Genomic DNA, 14,005 nt, shown 5'->3' on the forward strand with positions numbered 1-14,005 from the left:
TATGCCAAAATGCTCTAATTCAAATTTAACTACTATAATTGGAGAATATTATTTATATTGTATTAAATAATATGTTACTATAATTTGACTATTATATTTCTAATTTTAAAAAATTCATATTATGCAAAATCATTTATAATTCTGGTTGTAGCCAATATTCAAAGAAAAATAACAATTTTTTTAAACTATTCGAATTATTATTTTGTAATATAAGAGATTTATAAAACTAACATTTTTAACTTCTAACAAACGATAGAAGCTCGAATAAATTTTTTAAAACTATTTTAATTACATATTTTAAATCGTTACGAGGGCTGAGTTTTCAAGATCATTTTGGATGTTAGTATAAATTATATACAACAGCCAATAACATTCAGGAGCAAAATACTTTGGCTTATGGCAAATTTTATCGTTTGTCAGACTAAAAAAAAAAATCAATAGCAGTAATGGCTTTCCAGACATTTGCTCTGTAACAGTCACGCGGAAGACTTTCCTGCGACAAATCAAGTGCTTTTAAAGTCAAGATTTGAATAGGGTCCACGACATTTGACACATCACCTTGCAGCTTCTTAGAAGCAATTCATCATTTATGCAAATTAGCCTTTTTGTAGATCAGTAAAGTTTTTGTAACACTTAAATCAACGTGACAGCTTTCATTTTTCTTGCTTGAAACTTCATTTTTAATTATGAAATGTCCTTAATTTCCATTTGTAATAACACGAGTGTTCATTAAATGCATAGTTATTTTTTTCTATGTTTTTGTTCCGAAAGGGGTTATTTTGTGATATTTTCGTATAATCGAATTAATTTCTTTAAAATGAATGAAGTATCACCTTTTATTTCTGAAATGAGGTGGAGAAAAATGGATCTTTAATCATTCAGACATGATTTCCCAATTTCCTTTTTTATGTGGAAAAGAAATTATTTGCTTCACTATACTTGTTTAAAGAAAAGTCAGAAGTGATTATAATTACAAAAATCAACATCTAAATGAATTTATAATTTATGAATTAAAAAAAAGCTTGGAAATTTGATTAAATTACAAAATCTGCTTTATTCATGCAATTCATGTAAAATGTAAAAATTTCATGCAAACAATTCAAATTTTGTTTACATAAAATCGGATATAAAATAGAGATCCTGTTCTTCTGCAAGAATTCATAGAAATGAGGGTTTTAGTATATTCTTTTATAGCTATAGAATATAATGTATGTATAATATTTTTTGAATTATTTTTCTTCTTCTGTAAGAATAGTTCTAAAAACATTGGAAAATTACTATGAAGGTTTCAGTTAAAAGATTTGAACAAAATCTTAATTTTTTCTTCCTTTTTTACATTTATGTTGTTTCCCAAGATAGTTTTTGATAAATACACTTGTTTTCATGTATTTTATGATATATAAAATTCCTTTTAGAATAATTTTTGTACCCACTTTATTATACGTAGTAAAAGATAAACCTTGATAATACAAATGGTATTTATCGAAATTAATCCGTACAATTTTGGTGTCAAATATTTCGAAATTCGATTAAAGATAGTTGAAACTTCAAACTTTTCGCGGAGTATTCAATAACTAAGGTAAATGTAAAAAATTTCTAATTTTTTGAGGTTTCCTTGATAGTGTATGACATATTTCATTCGTCATTTTTCTTGATTTGTATCTCACTGTCTATCTATGAATTTGCATTCTACCAATGTTTTCAATTTCAGTTTTTCATTTTTAATAGAACTTTCTTTTTTTTCAAAGCGTAATTTCAAATCTTTCACCGAAATTATTTTGGAGTGATTTTTTATCGGCATTTAATTAACAATTTTTTAAGGTAAAGAATAAAAATGATATAGCTAATTCCTTTTCATACTTGTCTTTAGAACCATTAGAATACTGAAAATATTATACGGCTGTTTCTGCCTTTTTTTTTTTTTGAAGATAATCTGATGCATTTTTGCTTTCTGGCTCACCTGAAATAGTTATTGTGTTCAGTGATACATTCATATAATTCATATATTTAATATAATTCACTTTGTGTTCAATGATATATTCATATAATTTATAATTTGATGTTCATGATTTTCTCAACAAAGCCTTATACCTGCTATGTTTATTGTGTGCGTGGATCTTTGTGGAATCAAGTTCCGTGACATTGACATTGTGATGACATTAAAAACGCCTTTTTACAAGTAACCAATCTTCCATTTCCTGTGTTCTTTTGCGGTTCTTCACTTTTTTGTTCTCACGTGTTCGCATATTACTCACTCATTTTCCACTTATCTTTCAAGAATGGAAGGAAAACACGGGGTTAAATAGCTGATGAAACAATGAAAACAGCTTGAACTTCTTTGCAATAATGAAATGTATTGTTATAAATTTTGAGAAAAAACATTTTTTTAAAAATTAAAAAAAAATCGAAAGAAAAAATTGCTTGACAAGTAAAATGGCATGCCAAAAAAGATAACAGTTTGAATTTATTGAAAAAAATCATTTTTATATAATAATAGAGACAGTATACACATTTATTATTAATATAATTATCTCTCAACATTATTGTCGGATTTTTTAAACTATATATTTTTGGAATAGAAAGTATTGAAATCATGGATTTCAAGTAAGTAAAATGATTTAAAAAGTATTTTAAACAATTTAACAACTAAATAAAGTTATTTAGAGGCCATATGGCAAATATTCTTAGAACCTAACATGACGAGACAGAAATTCGTTTCAACAATTTTTTTTTTTTTTTATTTTTTATTTTGCTCTTATAGTGCAAACTAACACAATAACATCACATTCTATATTTCAGTTCTTGATGTGAAGGGACGGGAGTCTTGTAAAACTTCTTGATACCAATACAAGAAAAAAATCAAGTGATGCAGGAAACAATGATCTAGAAATTTGTTGGATTAGTTCAAATAACTAATTTCTAATATTCATATCTAGAAACTTATATGCAGATTTTACTTCAATGTGAGAGCGCACCAATTCCTTAGTGTACTAACTGGTTGATGCCCTGTTGCTGAGATACAGCCTTAAAGTCATCCAGTAAGTCTTGCTAAATCATTGATTTGCTAATAATATTAAAAGATGACCGATCAGGAGTTTCATCATTATAGCCTGTCTCTGACGATTTGGCCTCATATCAGACGAGTCTATTTTGATAAGTTGAAAACGAAGAAGGATAAAAAAATTTCAGTTATAGATATTTCAATACTTTATAAAAAATGAAGATATAGAGATAACAAGGAAATGCGCATCAAAATCTGCATAATTATATTTATTACAACAATATTATCATTCCATCTGCTTTCAGTACTGCAATTTTCACCCTCGCATCGAATGCACTCGTCTATTTCTGATCGAAAGTTAGCCATCAATTCATCAGAGCCATACTAAGCCCTGTATCTTATCATTTCTCACAAGAAAGAGAATTTTCTGCAACAGAATTTCTGCAGTTATATCGATTAATCCTCTTTGGCATATAAAATACAATGTTTTATCAGTTCTCGTTGTATATAAATACCTCGGTTTATTTATTTTTATTATTTTAGAATTAAATGAATGTTTTAACTGCATTTATGAGACATACTTCGCTTGGCTTTGAAGTTTTTCATCAATCTTTTATTCTAATATAGTTGGAAATGTTAGATGACACAATAGAGAAATATGAATGAAAAGGCCAGCGAAGTCTTCTATATCTGTTTGCAATCATCCTATTTGCATATGAATCGCTGATTCGTAAGATTTCCATCGTTATATGCCGCTTTATTAAGTGACACAGAAAAACACAACGCCATGGTCATTTCAGGCATGCTTGAAATTCACCGAAGAGAGACATTTGAGTTAGAGTGAAATTCTTTTGGGGTGTATTCATATATATATAAGATTTTTTATAAGCGCAAGATCAAAGGTGGCAATTTCTTTTGTAGAATAATTGTTTCAGGATTTTGTTTTGAAAAGAATAAGAGTAAAACCTTGGGTAGAGCATGAACCATTGGAAATTATATTAAAATATAATTTTGAACAATAGAAATGAAAGCCATTTTTGTTACCCAAAATTTGGTGTAAATTCTTAAAAGTTCAGTTATTCACTTTAACTTTACTCGTTCAAATAAAAGAAATTAAAAAGTAATATATTTTTGTAGTATAATAATGTTTCAGATACCTAAATCAATAAATTTATCCTTTTACTTTGCTTTATTTATAGTAATTGGAATATGCTTTATTTCCATACAAAATATTAAAAAATTTAACCAACGTATTTAGAAGAAAATTCGAAAGAAAAACTTATTCAAAAGAAAATTCATTCATTTTGTTGACTTCGTGCTTTTGGTTCCAAGTAAAAAACAGTTCGATTTTGAAAAAAGTCTGCATGATTAATATAGTAAGTATAAAATTAATTTTTCAAAAACTATTTGTTGATCTATGAAATTGAATTAATATATTCTTTAATTAATATATGAATAGCTAATATATTATAGTATTCCTGACTTCCTATGATTATTACTTACTACATACTATGATATTACTAATATGTGAAGAAGAAAACCTAATTGTCAAAGAAAATTTCGGCTGTGTGAAGCGTATTTTGATTACTATTCGGACAATTTCATTTTTCAGAAAGGAGAATTTAAATTATGTCTTTTAACAGGGGTCAGATTTTACTTTAAATGTTCTCTAATTTGATGAATATCAGCATTTCATGCCGACTTCCTGACGTAGGGGTAGCGTGTCTTCCCCGTTATCTGGGCATCCCGGGTTCGAATCCCGGTTCGGGCATGGTTGTTAATCTCGTATCTGTGAGGTGTGTGAATGTGCCCCCCCCCCTTGTTAAAAGGGGTTGTGCAAGCGAATGTGTGAGTTTCATCTTCGTATGAGTTAGAAGTCAGATTTCTGTCCTCGGGTGCTCAGAGGTTTTTACCCTCAGAAGGTACTGCACCCCCTTACGCAGACACGACATCATCAACATTTCATGATAATTAGAAAATTTCAATACATATTTATATATATATATATATATCCTTCTGTGCGTTGAAATGTCTTTGGCAATAACTTAAAATTTATATTTTCTAATTAATTTGGAATATTTTTAATCTTTTACATGATGTTTAAATTTGTTGTAGACAATGCTTTTACGAAGAGGATGTTACTAAGCAATTAATAGTTAATTAATTTTGATTTCGAAAGTAAACGTTAAACTAATTTCTTCATTTTTTTTCTCATATTCCTTATTCTCGTTTATAAAATTTTTTTCAACTATGAGGAAGCAATAAAAAAACCCATAACATTATAATAAAAATAAATGTACGCGTAGACACGTTATTTGCATATTTATTAACAAAAGATTAATAAATTATTTTTATTTAATTAGTATTTATAAAAAATTATTTTTGATTTTCATTTATATTCAAATTTCAGGTTGGTGAAAAAAAATTCCTGCAGTAATAAAAAATAATTTAAAACCCGTTCCTGTTGTTTCCTAAAAGTGAGGAGGTATTATATTACCGCAAGTATTTGCTAAACTTCACAACAGAAAAATGCGCTTTGTTCTGTGCAGTGATATATTTCATATATTTCCTCAATATTCGAAGTCCGAAAAAAATTATTATTAGACTGCTAAAGGATTTAAATATCACATGCAAAATTTAATGATTTGTAAAAATATTTATAACTTGAAAAAATTTGAGAAAGAGGGCCGTCGTTTCTCAGTACCAACGCTCGAGTGACCTTTGTGTTATTAAATTATTGATATTCAATTCAAGATTTATTAAAAAAAACTATTTTTACTATTATTTTTGTCTATATATAAGAATATGTAATTACTTATTGATAAGGGGCACATAAATTTTTAAAAATACACGACGCCTCTTAAGTTGTCGCGAATGAAGTTTCATTCTAGTTTAAAGCAGTTGATATCATATCGGCTAAATATGTTATGTCACACATTTCAGAAAAATTACCAAGTTTTTTTTATTTGGAATTTTATGTGTAACAGGTATTTAGGCTTAGTTCTTGTTCCATAATAGCAAGTTGAAATCCTACAGTCGTATTATTGTAAATGCCCCAGTCTAAATATCGAAAACATTTCGACAAATACCTTTTGAAAAACAAAAGCAACTTTACCAAGATTTATATCTATTATGGAATTAGAAATTAAAAAGAAATAGAATTAGATTAAATAGAAATAGAATTAGATTAAATAGAAATAGAATTAGATTAATAGAAATAGAATCAAAGGAATTAGAAATGTGATATTCACACGGTAGAAATTGGTTCATTGACACATTTTTATTTGACTCTTATATGAAAAATCAAACCATCTTCAAGACCAAACCGCAAAGTTGATATTCTATGAGCAAGAAGAATCAAATCTTTCATCACCTTTTAAAAATTTAGTAATCTACGAACACGTGAAGAACTCTTACACGTGCCTATTTTGAAGCGTAACGTATTAATGAAGGCCGAATTTCCGAAGAAGCTAGAGAACATGATCCGTCGATTGCCGTATTAACCTTGAATTGTTTTGAAGATGGTAGAATTTTCTAAACAATCTACCAAAGAGATGTTTCTCTGGTTACCCCCGCATTTGTTTTGCCTTGGGGATTTAACGGGCACACGATGAACTATTGCGCAAACTGCTGAATGTGCATTGACATGTAATTAATGAAAGGTACCTATAAAAGGCTCATTGCCTACATTTTCCGTGTTTTGACTTAGTATATTCACTTCGAGACAGCTTTGCGATCATGAAGGTAAGTAAACATTTTCATAGCTTTTCGCAAAAAACTCTGTATTCTGTTTTCAGTATAGAAATATCTTATAAATTATTTTTATGCTATAGTTAATCCTTACTTCTGATCCGTATATGCATTTTGTGTCCATAACCGTTCGCATATTAAATAATATATTTCGTATATGAATGAATTCGATGTTCCAAATTGGAAATGGAATTAAAAAGTAATTTATTTCGAAAATTAATTAATTCTATCATTACTCTCCAAAATAAACGTTGCCGTAAATGTACATATTTTAAAATTCTGAAAAGAGGACCCGGCTTTTTCATGTGAAAATATCTCAATTAAAAATGAATTTTTGATAAAGAAATGTCTAAATTTTATCCTCTGTATCTATTCTTTCTAAATATTTTGAAAAGAGTAGCATTTATCCTCTATATGCACATCTATACAGCAATTCTTGAAAATATTGGCTTATAGAATGTTAAATTATTTGAGAATATTAAATTATTTAATTTAAGTTAACTTGAATGAATAATTTAAAACTTTTGAAGCCTGCTATCGTTGGTAATATTCTTATGTCATATTAGAATTATAAAATGTATGGAAATTTTTCTTCGATCTTTTAAAAAGATATATGTAATTTTTCATTGGTTATTTTAAAGAAGAATCATATTCAGAGCATTTTTGTATCTTCTTTTTCGCAAATATATTGTATCTTGTCCATGCATAATGTTAATTTTTTTAGATTTCTTTATTAACAAACTCGCCGGACATTTCCTGATTAGTAATATTATCATGAAAAACTCACTCTTTGTTGATTATTAATATTAATTAATCAGAAAATGCTCAAAAGTTTTAATTTAAGATTTAAATAAATAGTTTCAGCTTTCAGAAATCAAGATATCACTTCGGAAATTATGAAATAAATGTATTTTCATTAATTTATGATATAATATTATGACAAGTGTAAAATTATCGTATTCAGAGTTTCAATGGATTCATAACTGATTTTTTAATTTCATAAAGAATAATATTTTATAAATGCCCTTAAAGTTTCTTAACAAGTTTCGATGTGACTTTATAAGTGTTATATTTTCTATACAGTAGACACTTAAAAAAATCTAAATTTTGATTGTGGACTGAAATGTAGAGAATCACAATTATATTAAGATAATTTAAACAGAAATATTTGAAGTCTTATTCTAACTATTTCAATCGATATTCCAGCTCCTATCGATAAAAATCTATATTTTTAACTTTAGAGGGAAATCAGAATAAGGATAAATTATTGTAAAGTGCACTGTACTCTATGTATGAACGTTTTATTTATGAGTGTCATTTTTATGAGCAAAACCGATATAAAAAATAAGATCATTTCCTGAAAAATGAACAGTTGTAAAATTGAACGCATAGAAAATAACTCAAAAAATATTTTATGGATAAGAAAAAAAAAGTTTTGAATGCTTCATGACTTATATGAAATGTAATTTTATTTGCTGAATTTTCTTAAATTGTTTCTTATTATTCTTTCATTTCAAAAGATAAATCATCAACCGAAACGGCATTAATCATCTTTACGGTAGATAGGGCTTCAAAAGAATTTTTTATAGGACGATACGGAAAAGAACGAAAGTTTTATTTTTTTTAAATTATACGAAATTATACGCGAGCACTATTACTAGACTGTCAAAAGACTGATATTAGACGGTCAAAATATTAATTGCGTTTTCTCGAACAAACAATCCTAACAGATAATATTTTGACACAGCCAGATTTATTTAATTAAAAAAATTTTTTTTTTTTTTCAAAAGAAGGCCTTTTTTTTTTTTTTTTTTTTTTTACAAAACGTTACTTGCATGATGTGACCTTTCATGTCCGGCATTCCTAAATAATCCTGCGTTGCTATTATTATAAGATGTTGCCGTTGCCTATTATAATATCGGTTTTCTACTAACGTCAGTGAGATGTGCCTCACGATATTGAAACTGTGAAACAAATCTGATTTCTCTAATAATCAAAATTTTTTCATTACCTTACTACGCACGACTTAGTTATGGAAATAAAAGTGCTTTTTCATCTTGACCTTTACAAATAATAATTAGTAGCTATTTTTAGAAGATATTGTCATTGCCGAATTATGATGCAAATTATTTAGTAACATAATTGAGAAGTATCAGACGACGATAAATTGAAAAAAAAATTGGTTATTCTTGTTCTTCAACTTTTTGTCATTACCTAACTATGACTGTTACCTATATACGGTTTACTTATTAAAACAAGCAAGCTTTTCTCTCTTGTCGCCGAAACTGTGATAACGAACTTGATTCCGTTGTAATACTAAGTACTAAATGAAATCATGACTTGGATGCAAACGATTTTCGACATCTCACTTTGTCTGGGAACGAGGATATGTGCCTATGACGTCATCATTCGAACAATTTAAACAGAATAAATGATATATTATTTGAAGAGGAAAAATACAAAGCCAGTGAAAAGACATATATAAATTTATCCGATTTCCAAATTATGAGGGGAATTCCGATTCCAGAAATGATCTTTATTTTTTCAAAAGTTTTTCGGTAAATTGCAATTTAATATTAAATGATGCCGTTGAACTTGCTTTTAATTTAAAAGAGCGGAAACTCCAATATTTGACTCTGTGTTTCATTATTTTGCATTTTATTTGATTTTTATTATTAAGTAAGATTTATTTATAGATTGCGATCTATTTTTATGCATGTTACATAAAGTTCTGACAAATTACCTCTATTGACAGGTATTAATAGAAGTTGCTAGATTCTAGCTAAAATCTACAAATGTTTTTTAAACGCACGCACTGTCAATTTTTACTTGATTATTGAAAAATCAAAATAATTTCCCATTCTTTTATTATTGTATATACATATAGAGTATAGACATATTTTAAACATTCGTACTAATAATTTTTTTTTACAAAATTGAATAGTAAAATAATAAATATATAATTAAAAATAAGCTGAAATTTATGTGATATCTAATATTTCAGGTGTTTTGAAGATAAACTGTTTCGTATTTTTTTAAATGTCGAAATAACATTTAATAATATTTTATATATATATATATTTCAGACTCTGATTATTTTGGCTTTGACGGCGGTTGTCGCTAATGGTGCAACCGTATATCATCCAGCATGGAAGCCTGTTGAATCGCCATATTATGTAAAAGATGTAAGAAAATTCTAGAATCTCATGCAAATTTCCAATTTATATTCCCTACTACTTTTAACTGAAAATTTTAAGTGTGAAATTTTGAATTTTCTTTTTTTTTCCAACAAGTTTTAAGTTTATATTTAAAAAAAAATAACTGAAAATTTAGAAACAAATATTTAAAAGTTTTTGACTATCTTTGATATGATAAAAATATCCTAATATGTTGTCAAAAAAATAGTAAAATAAAAAAAAATTGAAGTAATTAAATAATTGAACAAAACAAATACCAGGAGAAAAAGTTAAAGTCATTGCTAAAAGATGTAAAATTGAAGATCCTTCGAAATAAATAAATAAAATAAAAAATAAAAGCAAATACACCTTATAGAATGAACACTAGTTTTAGAAGAAAAACGTAATTTTGCAGAATAATCAGGTTGAGAAAATTTTTTATATAACCTTTTATATAATTGTAGTTTATTAACAAGATTATTCAATTTAATAGGGAGGATCAGTGATTGTCATCCAATCATTTGAATATAATAAAATAATAATAAAAAAATAAATGCAATAATAAATATAAGAAATAATTAAAAATAAATACAATAAATTAATAAAAAAGTGAATAACATTTCTTATTCTCAAACAATATGTATAAAAATATTTCTACACATAAAAACAACTGGAATTCTTGCTTATAATCTGCTGATTCAAATTTCGATTGGTCAAAAATGGATAAATTGAACAATAATGATACGGCTAACTCTTCATGCAGGAAGTTTCATAATTACTAACTTATGTAATTCAGCAGCAAATTTATAACAAAATTAAAAATAATAGAGCAAAAAAAAATTATTTATTATTTTGTAATCTGCCAAACTTATAAATTATTCAAAGTTGATATTACACATGTACAATCTTTTTTTTTTTTACTTAAACATTTTCTTATTGTAATTTTAATAATTTTATTCATAAAAATAATGCCATTGGAAATAAAGAAATTATTTCAAAGCAGCATGCTGCCGCCTGTTGCCATGAAAAGTGATTTAAAAAGCTTGTGGTATTTTCCATCTCTATTAATGCAAACGCTTAATTTTACTTATTCTCCTTTTTTTATCTTTAGATTACTTTTTTATTTTTTTTCTGCGTTTTAAAATTTGATAGCACTAATATCCACTGTCTTTCTAATAAATTTTCTCGCGATTTTATTTCTTCAGATTTTCACCTTTATTCTTAAAACTTAAAATATATATATATATATAATCCCTTCGTTACTTGTATTTGGAAATAAAAGTTGTGGAAAACAGAAAATTGTTTATTCAAAAATTCGAATTAAGTGAGAGAATCTACAAATATATTCCGTAGTTATTAAATATTATTGTTGAAATATGATGGAAAAATAAGTTTGATTATGTAGAATACTTTGAAAGCATGAAGAGGAAATAAACAATGTGTTAGGAAACCATTATGAAGCTTAATGGCGATTTATTTATATGATTTGATGTTAAAGAATTTCTTTGAAATGTTCTTTTCCAAAAATTTAAATCTATGCATGAATATAATTGATTATCTGATATTTTTTAATGTAAGGATAAATTTACTTTTAGAATACACACTTTAATTTTATATAGCAATTAAGATGCTTATTCTGGAGTCTGTTTTATGTCTTTATCTGTTTAAGTTTTATATTCTTCTTCACAATTGTTTACTTTTTGTGACTAAAATATATTTCTTTTTGCGACGAATTTAATATAATTTGTTTTTTTTTATTAGCGAAATAAATTATAAAAATTCTTTTAAAATGCTTAACTCTTAATTTGAAAGCGTCTCTGTACAATGTAATGATGGCTCCTGATTTTTTCAAAAAGAGTATATACATCACTAAAATACTTTGCTTGAAGACTTAGTTAAATAACTTATCGTCTTAGTTATTTAACTAAGGCGATTACTAATTTACTATCATAAAAATATGATTTCAAATTATATTTTTGAAATCTATAATTGAAGATTTCTTATAAATTATTTTTTGGACATTTATTGTTTTATTGGGCATTATTGGAAATTTTTTCTTAGTCTTTAACTATTTTATTAAATGTTAGACATTATTTTTTCCCTTGTTTACCTACAGCAGAAAAATTTCATTATCTTTCTCCTATTTATTTTTAAAAAGAATCTCTCCTATTCTCTGACTCTTCAACTTTTGTTTACAGATAGATTTTGTTGATGTCAGAGAAGATAATTTCGCTCAAAAACTGAAACTCACTACTGAAACAGTGTAATATATTATATACATAATAAATATAATATTTTTGTTATATTGTTCATTAATGAACTCCAATTTTGTATGATATAGTTTCTATTATTATGCAGTAGAGATTCTTAATTGTGCAATGTTATAAAAATCTCTAATATTATAAGTATTCCTAAAATTAAACAATAATTCAATTGCATATAATTTTGTTCATTTAAATCATTACTTAACATTTTATTGTGAAAAAGAATTATAATATATATATTTCATATTTTATGATATATAATATATTTTTTTTTATTTTATCAACTTCCCTAACAGCATTTTACCAAAACCGGAAAAAATTACAAAAGTTACGCTTTTTTTCAATTAAAAAATAGTCGCTTACTGTACGCTAACAATATAATTTCTTACAGAACAGTGGAAATTATGCGTTCGGTCATCATGATGCTAACCCTGGCGGCCCATCTTTCCACAGTGAAACAGGAGACATAAGTGGCAAGAAAGTCGGTTCTTATGGAGTTAGGAATCGTGATGGCACATTTACGATCGTGGACTATGTTGCAGACCAAAACGGATACAGGCCAAATATCAGGACATCAGAAAAAAGGCGACAACGCAAAGAATCAGATAGAGTTAGAATGCCTGGAAATTTGGACAGTTCAGAAATGGTTTACTCGCGCCCATTCCCTTACTATTATTTTGCTTTGTAGATATATGTGCAAAATATTTTTAATAATTTTCAATGAGCTTTGTATTATATCAATTGCTTAAATCTTACCTCAGAACAATAAAAATTTTATTATCTTATTTTATTATCTATCTTTTATTATCTTATTTTGATAAATGTATTGCATCATAGCGCAAAATGGATAGTTTTTGTTAAGAACAATATTGGTTTACTCTTTTTAGTCGATTCATAAATGAAATATAAAATAGTCAAAATAATATTAAATGCTATATATGAAATTCAAAACTATAATAAATTTTTATTTTATGATATTTCAAGTAATTTTAGTAGGAATTTAGAGATGTTTCTTATTATGGAAACTTATTTAGTTTCCATTTAAGGACAAATAAATAATTTTTTCTTAAATTATTAACTCTAGTAGGAAATATAATTCTTTATTCATATGCATTCCGAATTATAACAATTCACATTTTTTATAAAATATTTCTTCTTACTTTTTTTTTCAAAAGAGAAGTCTTATTGCTTTTGACTACGAATTAATTTTCTGAATTTCTTTTTTTCTATGAATTAATTTAATTAATTGACTACGAATATAATTTTCTCTTGCAAGAAAAGGATTCAAGTGCGTTATTCAGAATTAAGAACGAAATATATGAAATTTGGTAATAGTTTTTGGAATGGATGTTCATGATAAAAAAATCAGTTTATTTTAAACCCATTAATCTTAAAAGTGAGTAATGCGACTGAAAACACAACATTAATTTTGGATGATTTTAAAGAATCTTTTGTTTAAATTTTATGCATATTCAGTTATTACTGTTTTGACAACTATATGCAAAATATATGGCATCGTATATGGAAGATTTTCTTTGCTGAGAACGAAACGAAATGGATGAAATCTATTGTACACATAACCCATTTTAGCAATTATACTTTCAAAATGTTAGGATGTTTCTTTTATTGAGTAATCAATGTAATTCATATAATATGATTTGGAAAGAATGAACAACAAACCCACATCAGCATTGATAGAATTTTTTTTTTTTTTTGGTATTTTTTGTATACCTTATTAGATAAAAACTTCTTGAATAATTTTTTTTAAATGAATAAAAATCTAATAATAAGAATCTAATCTAGAAAGTTGTGGG

At 26.3% G+C, this 14,005-nt stretch overlaps 1 protein-coding gene across 1 annotated transcript; it reads left to right on the forward strand.

Annotated features, from left to right (window-relative positions):
* The first annotated feature begins 6,531 nt into the window (after nt 1-6,531).
* On the forward strand, nt 6,532-12,976 carry LOC129963725 (uncharacterized). Its single transcript, XM_056078248.1, has 3 exons — nt 6,532-6,745; nt 9,838-9,936; nt 12,583-12,976. Exons 1-3 carry the CDS (start codon nt 6,740-6,742, stop codon nt 12,877-12,879), a joined length of 402 nt encoding a protein of 133 aa, XP_055934223.1. The 5' UTR covers nt 6,532-6,739; the 3' UTR covers nt 12,880-12,976.
* Nucleotides 12,977-14,005: the final 1,029 nt, after the last annotated feature.

The sequence above is a fragment of the Argiope bruennichi genome, chromosome 3 (genome assembly GCF_947563725.1).
Source record: "Argiope bruennichi chromosome 3, qqArgBrue1.1, whole genome shotgun sequence".
Taxonomy (NCBI): Eukaryota; Metazoa; Arthropoda; class Arachnida; order Araneae; family Araneidae; genus Argiope; species Argiope bruennichi.